Source organism: Bufo bufo, chromosome 1, assembly GCF_905171765.1.
Source record: "Bufo bufo chromosome 1, aBufBuf1.1, whole genome shotgun sequence".
Taxonomy (NCBI): Eukaryota; Metazoa; Chordata; class Amphibia; order Anura; family Bufonidae; genus Bufo; species Bufo bufo.
The window spans coordinates 161,054,768-161,072,878 of NC_053389.1; the positions used below are offsets into that span (position 1 = coordinate 161,054,768).

At 43.3% G+C, this 18,111-nt stretch overlaps 1 protein-coding gene across 1 annotated transcript in view; it reads right to left on the bottom strand.

Moving 5' to 3' along the window:
- Positions 1–1,462: 1,462 nt before the first annotated feature.
- The window catches only part of CCDC15 (coiled-coil domain containing 15), a 55,544-nt gene continuing 38,895 nt past the window's right edge, over positions 1,463–18,111 (bottom strand). The window contains exons 6-10 of the mRNA XM_040431119.1: positions 15,959–16,078; positions 7,370–7,473; positions 6,248–6,412; positions 5,408–5,556; positions 1,463–1,781 (exon numbers count right to left, since the gene is read on the bottom strand). Of these exons, the coding sequence (XP_040287053.1) occupies positions 1,666–1,781; positions 5,408–5,556; positions 6,248–6,412; positions 7,370–7,473; positions 15,959–16,078 (654 nt within the window). The 3' untranslated portion in view covers positions 1,463–1,665. The remainder of the gene's footprint in view (positions 1,782–5,407; positions 5,557–6,247; positions 6,413–7,369; positions 7,474–15,958; positions 16,079–18,111) is intronic.

The following is an 18,111-nucleotide window of genomic DNA, read 5'->3' on the forward strand; positions in this document are numbered from 1 at the left end:
TTTTCCGTTCTTTTATTTTTTTTACAGGATCCCAAATTTTTTTTTTTTCTGTTCTGATGGATTAGAAGAACGGAAAATGAAACGGTGATGTGAAACCAGCCTAAAGCCTCATGCAGACGTCCGTGGAACACGGTCCGTGAGATACCGGACTGGCATTGGGGGAGCGAACGGCGTCATTGGTTGCTATGTCGTATCTCATGGACAGTGTTCCACGGACGTCTGCATGAGGCTTAAGCCGTGTGTACTTGTGCATACATTTTCTTGTGGTGGTAAATTACTATCAACTAGTAATAAAGTTCTGCAACTTCCTAAAATACTTTAAGGGGATTTAATCATAGACCAGTATTTTACACCGTTCTATGATAGCCCTTGCCATGCAAGAGGATGCAGCTAATTCATGGCGAGTTGCAGACCTAGTTATAAATTAGGTGCATCCTCCAGCATTCTGTGCACCTAAACTGAAATCAACAGCAGCTCCGAAATGCTGTAGATTTCAGTCTTCTTTCATACCAGAAAATTGGTGAAAAAAAGATAAATGTGCTGGGGCTGCTGGCCCTGCCCCCTTTTAGGAGAGTGGCTAAGGTGGCATAGAAAGGCATAGATTTAGGTGCAATGGCGTTGGACATAATCAGATCAGGACAGGTTTTTATGGACTTAAAGGAGTTTTCCAGGCTCCTGATATTAATGGCTTATCCTCAGGATAGGTCCCTACTATCTGATCGGTGAGGGTCTGACATCCCGCATCCCCGGCGATCAGCTGTTCCCTGCAGCCTCCTACCCAGCTCCATTCAAAGTGTAGTGGCCATACCGGTTTACTGCAGATCAGCTCCAACTGAACTGAATAAGAGCTGATCTGCAGTAACCCGGCATGGCCTATACACCTTGAATGGAGCTGTGCTTCTTGTTCCACTCAAAGTGTTAGTTCCAGTGCCGGAGGCTGCAGGGAATGGCTAATCGTGGGAGTCCAGGGTATTAGACCCTCACCGATTGGATATTAATGACCTATCCTGAGGATGGGTTATCAGCATCAGGAACCTGGAAAACCCCCTTTTAATAAGATTTCCGCCAATAAGCAGAGCAAAAGCAAAACTGAACAACAAAGTCTGTGTACAAATGTTAATGATCAGCTCACTGCTCCTGTAGTTGGTAGATCATGCTTCTGTGAACGGGTAAGACAAACTAATAAAAAAAAACTAAGACTACAAATCCAGCATCAGATCCAGCTTTTCAATAAAAATCTTAAAATATATTACTGTCACCATTAAAATCCAATGTACAGCACAGAGACCCCAGCAGCAGGTCTACGTGTTTCAGACTATAACACGTCCTTACTCATGACCAGAAGTAGGGACATGTTATAGTCTGAAACGCGTAGACCTGCTGCTGGGGTCTCTGTGCTGTACTTTGGATTTTACCATTAGAGCTAATAAATCTGAAGATCTGGATTACACAGCACACTGTAACGTCACAGGCTACTCCCTGCAGTAATCAGAAGCTAATGAAAGTGGTACATACGTCACTTGGCGTGAACATTCACCCACATGTGCAAGTCCCTAGAGCTGGAGGGAATGGGTTCAACACATAATATAAATAACTCATTGTCCTCCTACGTTAAGTGAGATACTTGTAAACTTCAAACCCTTGCATTTAGGAATGAGGTCTCCATTATCTTACAGCTCGTGGTTCTGCAAAACGGATATTGCAGGCGGAGAATCTGGTGCCAACGGATCCATCCCACATATCACGAGACAGGAGTACAGACTGCAGGGCACGAGTGTACGCTGCCGGTGAAAAATACAAGAATACAGTTTAAATAAACGAGGAATAAGGTTATGACAGACAACGTAATAACGAATCCACCCATCCATGCTCTTTAAAGGGTTTGTGTGCATACATTTATTTTGCAATATACCTTATTGGGGCATTTTGAGGTAAAGAGGGCTTGACATTAGGCAAACTAGGTAAACTACACATATATACTGAAATCAATGCCCTGTAAATTTCAGTTAGATACTGTGTAGCTTCGAGTAAGGAGCTTCCTGAACTGTAGGATTCCCACAATCAACTAGACAGCTTCATACCTAGCAAAAGAGAAGAGACTATCTAAACCACATCATCCCTTGCTCCATGTCGGGTCGGCCTATGCCAGAAACGTGGGTTATTAGAGACCAAGACAGCAGAGTGCTACAGTTTCCTAGAACATAAACCAGATGTGTTCACCAGACCCTTCTCCCAATGTATGTAGTGACGAGGAACCACTATGCTCCTTCTGGTTTGTATCATGGGCACAACCACTAAGCTTCACAGGCCAACTACTGCTGACCAGCTATACAGTAAATCAGATACTTAAAGGGGTTATCCCATGATTATTGTAAAAAATGATAATCAGGCATCATATAGTACACGTCAATCTCTTTCTAACAAAGCTAGAACCAGCCCTGTACCTCACATGGGTCCAGAGATCCCCCATTCATTGCTCTGCTAGATTTATGTCAAGATGACCGCTCAAGGGGAGTGTCTTTTCTGCTGGAACTAAAAGGGGGTGTGTCCATGTTCTCCCAATCACAACTCAGGAGGCAGTTGAGGGATGAAACTGAGCATGTGCGGCCATCTCAGTGGGGAAGGAAATTTGGATCCAAATTATGCCCTATGAACGAGGTCTGGGCACCAGCCGGAAGTGCTGTCCTGAGCAGGCTGGAAGTAGGCATGAACCATTGGTCGTGCACTCCTGATTAACCTGTCCGTCCCAAAGGCTGATTTTAATTCCATTCGTGCAAACATAAAGTTGTAGCCTGCTCTCCCTGTATTTATTGGAGGCTATTTGACACCAAGAGAGGTGGAATACAGACTGGGCACAGCATGCATGTGGAACCCGCATTCCCTGAATTTAATGGAGGCTGGTATGGCACCATTGAAGGTAGTATTTGGTGTTAGGTTCCTGTCCTAAAGAGATCGCCTTGACGCTGGCAGACAGGTACAAATAATTTTATACAAAAAGTATTTTCCAAGAATGTCACATTTATAATCTAGTATTAGCATTAGTACATTTTCTATAGCGAATATAGCACAATAGTATTTTCTTCATTCTGTGTGTTTGCAGAGTGCTGTTGCATTGTTTGTTTTTTGCTTTTGTGCTTCCAGCCTCGGCGAAGTGCACCTGGGATGTACTGGCTAATCCCCAATTTTTTTTTGCTTTGCAGTCTTTGCAGTGCTTTGCAGTCTGCATTGGAGGTGTGACTGACTCCATTGGTTGTGCACTCTTGATTAACCTGTCCATCCCATAGGTCGATTTTAATTAGTATGAAGCTGTAGCCTCCTCTCCCCGCATTTATTGGAGGCCATTTGGCATCAGGAGAGGGGGAATACAGAGTGGGCTCAGCATACATGTAGAGCCTGCATTCCCTGAACACAATGGAAGCCCTTGTGGCACCAAAAGTAGTATAATATAGTGTGGGATCAGCATGCATGTGGAACCTGCATTCCGTAAATTTAATGGAGGCCGGTATGGCACCAGTAGAGGTAGTATTTGGTGTTAAGGTGATATCTTTGGCATAGGAACCTATCGTTGGTGGACAGGTACAAATAGTTATCTACAAAATGTATTTGCCAAGAATCCCAAATTTATAATGTAGCATTAGCATTTTACATTTTCAATAATGAGTATGGCACTATTGTGCTTGTTTAATTATTTGTGTTTGCAGAGCACTGCTGCTTTGTTTGTTTTTTGCTTGAACCTTAAAGGCTATGGAAACTTTTGGGGCAATTTGGTTTTCTGATTGCATTTCACTCATTTTGGGCTAAAAATAATTTTTATATTGGTCTTTATTATAAACGTTCTGCGATTTTTGAGATACAAGGGTAAAAAAAATGTGTCTATTTGCAGAGTATCACTTCTCAGTCCTATCAACTGACGGCTCAGGTGAAGACTTCTCTCTGATCTCCCGATCAGATGTTTTGAGAAGGCAGTGGCTCTCCGGTGAGTGCCGCTGCCTTCTCGCAACTTACCATCACAGCCCCGTACATTGTATAGCGGCTGTGCTTGGTATTGGAGCTCAGCACAATTCACTTGAATTGGGCTGAGCTGCTCCCAGGCCACATGATCGATGAACGTGTCATCACTTTGCCTAGGAAAAGCAGGCATTCTCAAACAGCTGATCGTCAGGGGTCCTGGGTGTTGGAACCCCACCAATCAGATACTGATGACCTTTCTTGAGGAGAGATCATCAGTAGAAAAAAATAATAATCTTGGAAAACCCCTTTAAGGCTACTTTCACACTAGCGTTTTTTGCGGATCCGTCATGGATCTGCAAAAAACTTCTGTTACAATAATACAACCGCATGCATCCGTCATTAACGGATCCGGTTGTATTATGTCCTCTATAGCCATGATGGATCCGTCTTGAACACCATTGAAAGTCAGCGGGGGACGGATCTGTTTTCTATTGTGCCAGATTGTGTCAGAGAAAACGGATCCGTGCCTATTGACTTACACTGTGTGCCAGGACGGATCCGTTTGGCTCCGCTTCGCCAGGCGGACAGCAAAACGCTGCAGGCAGCGTTTTGGTGTCCGCCTCCAGAGCGGAATGGAGGCAAACTGATGCATTCTGAGCGGATCCTTTTCCATTCATAATGCATTAGGGCAAAACTGATCAGTTTTGGACCGCTTGTGAGAGCCCATGAGGGATCTCGGAAACGGAAAGCCAAAACGCCAGTGTGAAAGTAGTCTTAGGCATATTCTTATCGGTTTGATAAGAGTTTAATTATATATTAGTATGACGTCAGAAAATCAGAGATAAAACTTCACAGAAGCAGTCAGCTGACAGAATTCAGGAGCGACACTCTGCAAATATACTGATTTTTTTATTTTTTTTAACCCTTGGATCTCAAAAACAGCTGGACTTTTTAACAAAGATCAATTAAAAAAAAAACTTTTAGCCCAAAATGAGTAAAATGCAATCATAAAAAATTTGCCCCAAAGGACTCTATAGCCCAGTGGTGGAGAACCTATGGCACGGGTGCCAGAGGTGGCACTCAGAGCCCTCTCTGTGGGCACTCACGCCCTGGAAATGTCTATGGTGTACCAATATGGCTTAGACTTTTCCTGCCTTTCAACAGCACAGGACGCACTATGGATGGCACAAGCAGCGCACTGAATATAGGCAGGCTATTATAGCTAAATGATACAGTACATAGAAGATATAATACATTGGACTGTAGTGTTCAGGGTAAAAGGTTGCGATAATTATGTGGGTTCTGGGTTACAGTTTGGGCACTCGGTCTGTAAAAGGTCCGCCATCACTGCTATAGCCTTTAAGGAAATAGTACATACTACATGTTCACATTTATATACAATTACTTGCTAATGCTGCCATCATGCATCGTATATCAATCCCTTCCCATGACGTACCTTTAGGGTTATTATAGAAAATGCAGTTGTTTGCACAGGTGTCTGGGTGAGAGTCCCAGAAGTCTGTACCACAGCAGCACAGAGGAGGTAAAGCAATGTTGTGTAACAACATCTTGTCTTTCATCTGGGCTCGTAAAGCTTCTACATAGCTGGAAAAAAATGGGAGTGCAATGAGACCAGAAAGCCAACAGACACAGATAACTGAGAGAACAGCAGCAGTGTGCACAGCCAGTTTGTATTCTAAATTAAAGAGACTATTCTGCAGGAGAAGGCTGCCTTCACACAAAGCAGATTTTGTTGCAGAAAATCAATTCCATTCCCGAGACATGCAGAAATCCATGTGCTTCCCGCCAAAACAACCGGATTCAGATGAATGGAACGGATTTTCAGTCGCAGAAATTTCTGCAACACAATTTGCCACGTGTGAAGACTCCCTAAGGGAGTGTGATGCTTTCATCAGGGAGTAAATTGCCAATTACTATAGCAAATCCAGATATTTACTATAATTACATTTATATAGTATCTATAAACAACAATGAAATCAGCTTCCAAAACACCCAATAACAGGACCCGACTAAAAGGGTACTGGGCGGAAACCGTAAACACGAACCCAATAACTACTGACAGATGCCCTGCAGAGCAATGGTTTATAGCAGGGATGGCCAACCTGCGGCTCTCCAACTGTTGCAAAACTACAACTCCCAGCATGTAAAGACTGCCTACAGCTATCAGCCTACAGCAGGGCATAGTGGGAATTGTAGTTTTACAACAGCTGGCGAGCCGCAGGTTGGCCATCCCTGGTTTATAGCTTCACATCACGAATCCCATCCTGGGACTTACCGCTTGGATTGTTTGGTTTTCTGAGCCTTCTCCCTTTGCTCTTCAGTGATCGCTCCTTTCAGAGTCTCCTCGAGCTCACATGATAGTCTCGGGATACTGGGATGACCAGATAAGCGCAGTCGTCGTTCCTCCATTAGACGCTCAGTTTCCCTTTCTCTCTTAATTCTGATTGCAGAAAATATTAGATTGACAATGTGCACATTTAATGTGATAAATATTAAGGACTGCTTTATTAAAGGATGTTGGGGCATACTATGGATGGTAAAAGCTTATGTACAGGCTGTCTAGGCGTGCCCCAGGAGATCAGGCTGTTCTCTAAGGCTAGTTTCACATCTGAGACATGGAGATCCAGCTGCCAGTTCCGGCAGAGAATGCCAGGAATTGGCCGGACACAAACCGCAGCATGCAGCAATTTCTGTCCGCCCAATTCTTGGCATTTTTGCCATGTTGCGGACGGTTCTCTTTCTGACCCAATTATAGTTAATGGGGCCAGCGGGCATTCCGGTTGCATCCGGCAGTGCTGGATCTGGAGAACTGCGACAGACTGTTTGGCAGATGTTAAAGTAGCCTATCTTTATACAAACTATTGGTTGACTTAGTTCGACACAGAATTTTACACCAGCATTGCGGTTCAATTTTGGTGCAAAATGATGCATATTAGGCCAAGTCCATTCCCAGTGAAGCCATGCTCCCCTTTTTGGGCAGGGCACAGTTAATTCGAAATCCAGAATTAGCAGTGTAAGCCAAAATCTAGGTACACCAACATTAATAAATGTGGCCTATTCTGCAGGTTAGTCAGGACAACAGCGGAATTGACTTTATAGTGACAACTTCTAAGCCTCAGAAACATGCTTAGCGCGGTTGTCACTTTCATTCTCCCACTCCGTAGCTGAAACGCAGAACACTCAAACTCAGCAAGGACTGGCAGAGCCCAGGAGTAAGCTTCTGCCAGGGTAAAGTCCACATGAAGCCTGCGCTTCCTCATTAGTCCCCTTAAATGAGGGATTCAGAATCATACATTTAAAAAAAAATATGAGTATGCAAAACCTAAAGCGGTTTACTGCAGCACGGGTAAATATGAATGGCGGCTGCTGGTTTTGGTATCGCCCTGTCACTCCTTACTTGGATATTTTCCTCTCGTGTTCCTTCTGCCTACGGGTTTCTTTCACCTGCTCCCGTTCTATGTCCATAAAAAGTCTTCTGTACATGAGGTACTGGTTTTGCCTCTAGGAAATAAAATAAAAATAATTGTTTATTGATCTAAGATATAATGCAGAAATCACCAGACCCAAATTAATGTTTTTTTAATCATTTGATGTAAATAGAGTTTAAAGGAGTTCTCAGAGGAAAAGGACTTGTATCAATAATTATCAAAAAATGCATGAATACCTTTAGTTAGCCACAGATGTAAGTTTTATCTAGTGTGGGGGTAATCACTGTAGTAAATCAAAATGGCTTTAGCCCTTGTCAGAAACAATCCTAGACTGTCGGGTGGCTCCAGACCTGTATAGGAGCAACGGAAACCTCGCTTCCTGCTCAGGATGACAGACAGCGCCACTTATGTTCAGGTTTGCCATGATGAGTAATTTTATAAAGTGTGTTGCCATTTTCAAAATCTGCTTGCCACCAGTGAATGGGAATTGCTTACAGTAAGAGACCAAGACTCCATCTGACCTAGCCCTCATCACAGCTGAGGGTTTGTTACAAATGAAGTGCCCCATACAACGGATGGCCAGGTATATGGGAACACAGCCTTTCATATGTGCCCGGTCTCAACCATCCTCTCTGAGCCTCCAGACTGATGCCCTGTAATATATCAGGACAGAAGGGAGATTTGGGCAGATTGCCTACACTGAATGCGACCCCCAGTTATGGGACATATCTGCATGGAGAAAAGCAGAGATGTATGTGTTTGAGAAAACCTAGGCCAGCGATGCTCAACCTGCGGCCCTCTAGCTGTTGTAGAACTACAACTCCCACCATGCCCTGCTGTAGGCTGTCTGGGCATGCTGGGAGTCGTGGTTTTGCAACAGCTGGAGGGCCGCAGGTTGTGCATCCCTGACCTAGGCAAACCCCATTGAAAGTGTCAGAACTTGGTGTTGGTTATCATCCAGCTTTCCCAAAACAGTTATAACCACATTGACAGAGGAGAAGGCTACTGCAGAAGTGGAAGGGATCAAGCATTCTTTGTGTGACAACATCCCTCCGTTGTAACATTTCACATGATACCTGCGCATGGATGAGGGGTCTTCAGTAGATGGAACGATACTTGTTACTCGCCGGCACATGTAGTCACTTCTCCCAATTCCTGAGTGCCACAAATGTTATCACTCCAAGCAGTACACTCATAATAATTATATAGCACTCAGTATTCAAAGTGACACTGCCAGAGGCTATTATATAACCGGGTGTACTTTCACACTAATCATTTCCTCTAATTATAGGAGGCGGCCTTCTATTTACTGTGTAAAGGTTATGAACACAAGTGTGGAGCGCAGGCAGGGAATTACAGGGTAGCATCACCTAGGCTGGGAGGGAAAGAAACTACAGAGAATAGTCATGGATGAAAATATACCATAAGGCACTGCAGGCGTGCCACCATGAGAAAAGCCTCTCCAACGCACACTAGGATTTTTTGAAGTCTTGAGGTTAAAGGGGTTTTCCAAGATTTTTATGCTGATGGATAGGTCATCAGTATTTTATCGGTGGGGGGTTCCACACCTGGGACGCATGCCAACCAGCTGTTTGATAAGACACCAGGGCCCCTGTGAGTGCCGCGGCATTTTTGCTGCTTTTCCTAGACCAGTGACGACGGGTTCATCGGTCACATGGCCTAGGCTCAGCCCAAAGTGAATGGGGCTGTGCGCCATACCAAGTACCGATGCTATACAATGTACGGCGCTGTGCTTTGTAAGCCGCGAGAAGGTAACAGTGCTCACAGGACCGCAGTGCCTTCTCAAACAGCTGATCGGTGGGGGTCCTAGATGTCAGACCCCCAGAGGATAGGTCATCAGTATAAAAATCTCAGAAAACCCTTTTAAAGGGTTGTCTCACTTCAATTAATGGCATTTATCATGTAGAGAAAGTTATTACACGCCACTTACTAATGTACCATGTTCGCCTTTACGTTATATTCATTGATGGGACAGTACTAACGCACTAATACTTTTTCTATTATCCACTTGGATGTTATTGTACTTTGATCCCCTCAATTTCATCTATACCTACTCAGCAATTGTAGGTTATATTATGCTCCTATTTGTCTGCATTGGCATTGGTAAAATCTGCATGTGTTACATACCCCAGATTTCACCCATTGCATTGCAAAGCAGGGTTGTGGAGTCTGAGTTGAAGCCAGTTTTGGGTGGAGTCAGAAATCTTAATTATAAATATATTTATGTTCTATAAAGTGATGCAGGGTGTTCTAGTGATGATAGAAAATCAGTTCTCCCCTCCCCTGTGTTCTCCCCTGTCCTTATACTATAAATAATGATAAGCAGGGTGTTCTAGTGGTGATAAAAAAAATCAGTTCTCCCCTCTCCAGTCCTTATACTATAAATAGCGATAAGCAGGGTGTTCTAGTTGTGATGCACAGTTCTCACCTCTCCTGTCCTTATACTATAAACAATGATATGCAGGGTGTTTTAGTGGTGATAGAAAATCAGTTCTCACCGCTGCTGTGTTCTCCCTTGTCCTTATATTATAAATGATGCAAGGTGTTCTAATGGTGATAGATAATCAGTTATAATCTCTCCTGTGTTCTCCCCTGTCTTTATACTATAAACTAGAAGAAGGACCCGGCTTCGCATGGGTATATTTCATCTATTTCATTTAATGTTTGTGTGTGTTGTTAAAACATAGCGACAGTATCCCCTATAACAATGACATCTACAGTACCCCGCCCCCTTAACAGTGACCTTCACAGCCCCCCACCCCTTAACACTGACCCCCCACAGTGCCGCACCTCTATAAATGGGACCTCCACAGCAGCCCACCCCCTTAACTTTGACCTTCATAGCAGCTTGCCCCTTTAACAGTGAGTTCCACAGCACCCCACCCCCTTGACAGTGACCTCCACAGGGGTCCGCCCCCTTAACAGTGACCTCTACAGCACTCGCCCCTTAACACTGACCATAGGTTACAGCCCCTTTATTTGTGACCTCCACCATTCCCGGTCCCCTTAACAGAGACCTTCACAGCGACTGCTCCAGTACCCTGCTGCCTTAACAGTGACCTTACAGTACCCTGCTGCCCTTTTAATAGTGGCCTCCACAGTCCCCTCCTCCCTTAAGTGACCTCCACAGCGCCCCCTCCCCTTTAATAGTGACCTCCACAGCGGCTGCCCCTTTATTAGTGACCTCCACAGTACCAAGTCTTCTTAACAGTGATTTCCCCAATAACCCGCCCCCTTAACAGTGACCTCCACAGAGCTCCGTTCCCTTAAAATGTGACTTGCACAACACCCCGCCCTTTAACGGTGACCTCTACAGCACCACACCCCTTAACACCGACCTCCATAGCAGACCGTCCCGTTAACTGTGACCTCCACCATTCCCTGCCCCCTTAACAGAGACCTCCACAGCATCTGGCCCCTTTAACAGTGCCCTCCACAGCGGTCGCCCCTTTATTAGTGACCTTCACAGTACCCCCATCTCCTTAACAGTGATTTCCCCAACACCCAGCCCCCTTAACAGTGGCCTCTACAGCAATCTGCCCCTTCACACTGACCTCCATAGCAGACCGTCCCCTTAACTGTGACCTTGACAGCAGCTTGTCCCCTTAACTGTGACCTCCACAGCAATTCGCTCCCTTAACAGTGACCTCTACAGCACCACACCCCTTAACACCGACCTCCATAGCGGATCGTCCCCTTAACTGTGACCTCCACCATTCCCTGCCCCCTTAACAGAGACCTCCACAGCGGTCGCCTCTTTATTAGTGACCTCCACAGTACCATCTCCTTAACAGTGATTTCCACAACACCCTGCCCCCTTAACAGTGGCCTCTACAGCAATCTGCCCCTTAACACTGACCTCCATAGCAGACCGCCCCCTTAACTGTGACCTCTATAGCACTCCGCTCCTTTAAAGGAAACCTGTCACCGGGATTTTGGGTATAGAGCTGAGGACATTGGTTTCTAGATGGCCGCTAGCAAATCCACAATACCCAGTCCCCATAGCTCTGTGTGCTTTTATTGTGTAAAAAAACCCGATTTGATACATATGCAAGGAAATGAGTCCTGTCCCTGACTCCTCTCAGGGACAGGACTCATCTCAGGTTAATTTGCATATGTATCAAATCGTTTTTTTTACACAATAAAAGCACACAGAGCTATGGGGACTGGGTATTGCGGATGTGCTAGCTGCCATCTAGCAACCCATGTCCTCAGCTCTATACACAAAATCCTGGTGACAGGTTCCCTTCAACAGTGTCATCCACAGCACCCTGCCCCTTTTAAAGTTGAACTACAGCATTGAAGAAAAATGGCTGGTTTGTTATGGAAACCTGGTGTAAAACTGTGTGTATGTGAAGATTAAGTGCCTGTGAGCTTCTATTGGCTGATAAGGGTCATGTGACTGTGCGTATGGCAGTTGGGATATGAGGATAAAGACCTGCAGGCTTCTTATTGGCTAATGTAGGTCAAGTGATGGTGCCATATTTCGTGATTGTAAATGCGACGGTGCGGATTCCTTTAGCGGACATACATACATACATTCAGCTTTATATATTCGATAAACATAAGCAGGGTGTGATAATCATTTATTCCCAGACAACCCTTTCATGCACTGAACATAGCAGCTATACTTTTTACATGTTTCTTTTATTCCCATTTAGACGTGCACATGATTAAATGCACAGCGTATTGTATATATTCTTACAGGACTTTAAAAAATGTCAGGAATTTCAGAAATTGTATTCCAATAAATACAGTTCCATCTAAGTAGCCTGATGACTTACATGATGGTGAGAAAAAGCCCAATGTTACAATTTTGCAATGACTAAATTATTGAGGATTTTTAATCCTAACATGCATCTACCGTGCATGCGTTCTGCTCCCATAAGGTTTTTAATGGATATTCAATAAATCTTGGATGGAGCCATTGGTCAGGTCAGCCTTCACCTCTAGCAACCTTGTCGCTTCTCTACTAAAGGATAATGTGCTGGCTGCAATCACCGGATAACATCAGGATACGATTTGTGATGCAGATATTACATTGCGAGGTAATTACACACCTTCCTCACTTTTATGGCCCTTATCGCTGCGAGAACTCTAGGTGACTAACATGCAGGGCACACATTAAACTGCCAGCTATGGAGATTAATGGAAAAGAAAAGTCAAAACGGGCTGAAAAATTCTCGTTCTTCTGAAGACACGAGCCAAAACGTCATCTGGCAATGAGATGTGTGGCTCCCATTGGCCAAGGCTTGTGAAATGCTAAAAGCAAATAAAAAAAAAAAGAGGCGACGGGACCGAAAAACAGAATAATCTCCCGCCTGTCCGGAGACTGCCATGTATTTGGCTCTGTAGAACATTTTATTGCGTTTGCCAATCTGCCTTCCAGCATAACAAGAGATAACCTGCCCATATTTCTGCAAAACTGTGACCGCTATCAGGCCGCAGGACCCAATATTAGGGCCGGCAAGGTTAAACACTACTCCATGTGACAATGACTTGACATAGGGGAAAATTTTCATCACCTAATGATGTGATCTTCCAAATACATTACTGGGGGCCCACTTGACCCTATAGTTCAAGAATGGTATAGCTCTGCTTGCTTTTTCAGGTTTCTCCACGCCAGATATCATTGTTATATTTCACAGCATCTTCCAGAATTAGGTATCCTGACTTAACGCAGTCACGCTTCCACCAAGGGGGACAAGCAGAAATTCATAGGAACTGTATGTGGGAGCACTGTATGTGAAACACTAGGGAAGGGACTTCCACACAGCCTCCAACTGCAAGAAGAATGTAATTCTAGGAAACCAGTGTGTCCACAGTTGGCCAAGTCACAGATTTTTACTGCAGCAGTTTTACACATTAAAGGGGTTCTCCGAGATAATAAAAAAAATCTCACACAACACAATGTCTTCACATACATCATATACTCTCTCCTTACCCCAGTGAGGTTCTCTGGTACTTCTGCTGCAGTTTATTTTCAAATAGCAGTACTGAATTGATGTGCCTGGATATGGCCACTGAAGACAGTGATTGGCTGCAGCGGTCATGTGCCATATCCAGCACGTCATCATTGGGTGCAGGAGCCAGACCAGCGACACAAACAAGTGTGTTTTTTAATTTTTATTTGAAGACATTTTTGGTTTTGTCTGGGATTTTTAATGATCTTGGAGAAACGGTTTAAACTCAATTAGGGGAGGAGGGAGCACAGCAAATAGAGAGGTCAAGTAATTGTCCAGCACGGCATGCGCTAGAAATCACAACATTTGTGGACTGACATTTTAAGATCCAATTCACTACAATATGAAAGAAATTTGATGCTCCAATTCTCCCAGCTGCGACATCACCGCGGCAGCCACACTTTAGTGCACTGCTGAGACCACTTATTGGCTGCGGCAGTCACATGGTGATCACCACTGCAGCCGAGAAAACAGAACCCGACTGGGAGAACTGGGGCGGTGGTACAGGATTGGTCAGGTATGTAATCATCCATTCTTTATTACAGGTCGAGCCCCCGAGTAGTCTCGTTTCCGCTTGAAACCAGAAAACCGTTTTCATTAACAAAGAAACATAGAATGGCGGCAGAAAACGACCACATGGTCCGTGTAGTCCGTCTTCACATTCTTCCCCTTTTACTTTTATTTTAGGATTAATAAATACTTACAGATGTAGCAGGGTTAACACTCAAACTCTTAACTCTAATTTCTTAACTCATCGCGTTATCTTGAAACAAAAGCCATTGAAAAGCAATTGAAGGCGTTTGCTTAACGCATTTAGTTTAGATAACACGTCTCGGGAAGCAGGTGTGTTAACTCTACTGCATCTGTATCTCAGGAGAGTTTACATTCATTTACTGTTGATTTCCCAGCAGTTCGGTCCAAGCATCAACTACTATCTCAGTAAAATAATATTTTCTGACTTTGTTTCTAATCTTTTCCCCTAAATAATTTCAGATTAACGGGAACCTGTCAGGGGGATTTAGGCCCCCAAGTTCCCAATAACATACTATCCCAGACAGTACCCTCATAACAATAATTGGCTTCTATATACCTCCTGAGCAGAACAAAGAGATGTGAAAACACTGGAGGTGGCTAGTGAGGACTGACATGGCCTGAGGGACATCAAGCCAGAATGGAGACCAGACAGCTTGATTCTTCAGAGGAGCAGAGGAGCCCCCGCAAGTCGACCTCTTACCATCTGGTTGGTGGCTATTTGGGGGCTTTAATCCAGGTTTCCTTTAAGTGTGATGCCACAAAATTTATCTCAATTAAATTTGTCTATTGCCTGAGATTTCCCATGACTCTTATGGAATGTGAATGAGATGTTTTAGGGTATATCCACATGCAGTAGATATGTTAGAGCAATTAATCCGTATAATTTTTTTTTATAAAAAATCAGTTCCGTGTATGTGAATGCAACTGTTTTCGCAAGCCCCACTCAGATGAATGGACAGTCGCAAAAATTTCTGAAACAAATCTGCTGCATGTGAATTCATCCTTACCCTTGCATAAGCCTTTGCGGTCTACTACAACTACAGTCCATCGCACTAGGCATGCTCACGTTGAAAATATCTTGCTTCTTTTTGTACGCTTTTTAGAATTACTACAGAAATTTCAGATAAAGTAAAATTCTATTCAAAATGTGCCTGGTGCATTCATTAACCTTTTAGACACTTTTCTACACTTTGAGACTTGCCCAACATGAAGGTGCTGCTCAGCGAAAAGGGACGTGGCTTTGTGGGAATGGGGCATGGCTTAGATGCCTCATCATGCGCCAAAAAACATGCCATAATTATAGGGTTTTTTTTTTTTTTTTTTTTTTTTTTTAGGTAAACTAAGCCAACAAATAGATGGTGAAATCTTCGACTAGACAGAGTTATCATCTAGCATTAGCTACCAAGATAAATCTGCTATACTTACAGACTAATAGGGTCATTTATCAAATTGGTGTAAAAGTAGAACTGGCTCAGTTGGCCATAGCAACCAATCAGATTCCACCTTTCATTTTTGACAGCTTCTTTGGAAAATGAAAGATGGAATCTGATTGGTTGCTATGGACAACTAGCCAGTTCTACTTTACATCAGTTTGATAAATGACCCCAAAATGTACACTGCCTTCGGCTACATGCACACAACTGTATGCATTTTGCGGTCCACAAACCGCGGATGCGCAAAATACGGATACCGGCCATGTGCACGCTGCAACTTTTTTGTAAAAATGGCTATTTTTGTCCGCAAAACAGACAAGAATAAGACGTGTTCTACGATTTGCGGAGAGGCCGTATGGATGTGGACAGCACAAGGATAACATCTGTGTGCTGTCCAAATTTTTGTGGTCCCATAGAAATGATTATGTTCCTGTCCGATCTGCAAAAAAATGCGCATGTGCATTCCTTATGCTCTACCTGGGGTTAAACATAGCATTAATCACAAGGAGCAAAGATGCAGAACTTGGATGACCGTTGGATCTGACATTCTGCCAGGATTGAATTCCTGGTATAAAATAATGACATAATTAATAATCGTTTCACCCACTTGTTTTCGTTCCTCTTCCTCATCTACACCTGGGCGAAGTACAAGAGCGGCGCGGTAATCTGTATTATAGGCTGGTGCCGGCCCAGCGGGATAAGACTCCTTCATTAATCGATTACACACCTGAAACCAAAATAATCTGTAAATGCAAGTCACAGCACTGAACATGTGAGATTTTCCAGACGTGTATTAGGGTACAGCCATGTCCCCAGTTTTCAGGGATGGCTGCACTTCAATTGTTCCCTTCAATCGTTTATGGTTCGCAGAAAACAATTTTGCCCTAGGTGGAGTTTTTTTAGGTCTGTAGATTGAGCTGTATGTTTTCAAGTGATATATAGGATTGTGACTATAAGTACACATACATATATCTATACATACATACATACAGTCTTTATATAAAAGGCCAAATATAAATATCTCACAAAAAATGAGTGAAAAGAAAAACACGTTATTCACTCATCTAGTCGCAACGTTTCAGCTCAAGCTTGAAAAAGGCTCTATGAATGACCTGAAAGGATGCGACCACATGAGTGAATAAAGTGTTTTTCTTTTTCACTCATTTTGTGAGAGAGCTGCTTTTTCTTTTTATATATACACACACACACATACATACAGTTGTGTTCAAAATAATAGCAGTGTGTTTAAAAAAAGGAATAACGCTCAAAATCCTTCTAATAGCTTTCATTTCCATACACACAAATGCATTGGGAACACTACACATTCTATTCCAAATCAAAACATGAAGAAAAATATATCAAATTTGTGTTGTTCCTCTAAAAAAAAGAAAAGTGAATATTAGTCTGTTCAAAAAAAATAGCAGTGTTTGTATTCTGCTTTACAAACTCAAACATTCACTATATAAACTGAAAAATGTTTGAAGATTTTGCTTTCCTTTGAATCACTAATATTAGTTGTATAACCAGTGTTCTGAGAACTGCTGTACATCTGTGTTGCATGGAGTCAACCAACTTCTGGCCCCTGTGAACAGGTATTCCAGCCCAGGATGATTGGACTACGTTCCACAGTTCTTCTCTATTTCTTGGTTTTGTCTCAGAAACTCCATTTTGATGTCAACCCACAAGTTTTCTATTGGATTAAGATCCGGGGATTGGGCTGGCCACTCCATAACGTCAATCTTGTTGGTCTGGAACCAAGATGTTGCACGTTTACTGGTGTGTTTGGGGTCGTTGTCTTGTTGGAACACCCATTTCAAGGGCATTTCCTCTTCAGCATAAGGCAGCATGACCTCTTCAAGCATTCTGATGTATTTAAACTGATCCATGATCCCTGGTATGCGATAAATAGACCTAACACCGTAGTATGAGAAACATCCCCATATCATGATGTACTGTACTGTGGCTTGAATTCAGTGTTTGGGGGTCGTCTGACAAACTGTCTCCGGCCACTAGACCCAAAAATAACAATCTTACTTTCATCAGTCCACAAAATGTCTCTTTAGGCCACTCAATGTGCTCTTTGGCAAATTGTAACCTCTTCAGAACTTCTTTTTTTCAACAGTGGGACTTTGCGGGGGCTTCTTGCAGATAGCTTGGCTTCACATAGGCGTCTTCTAATTGTAACAGTACTCACAGGTAACTTTAGACCTTCTTTGATCTTCCTGGAGCTGATTGTTGGCTGAGTCCTTGCCATTTTGGTAGTTTTTCATTTTCTTCCAGATTTTGGTTGAGCATTTTAAAGCATTTGCGATCATTTTAGCTGAGCAGCCTATCATTTTCTGCACTTCTTTATGTTTTCCCCTCTCCAATCAACTTTTTAATCAAGGTATGCTGTTCTTCTGAACAATGTCTGGAACAACCCATTTTCCTCAACATTTGCTGCCTTCCTTCCTTAAATAAGGGCAATAATTGCCACCTGTTTTTCAAAGAATGAATGACCTTACTCATTGAACTCCACACTGCTATTATTTTGAACATGCCCCTTTCAATTAGTGATTCAATTACACAGAATCAGCAGCATGCATGTCATGACTGTTGGGTCTGTTGGGTTTCTATTACTCTACTACACCTGCTAGTAAATTATTTGCCATGTAGAAATATCATTTCTACCACAAACAGTGATTGATCAGGTTAGCGATGTCTGACTGCTATTATTTTGAACACAACTGTACACGTACATATCTCCAACGCAGTAGAAGT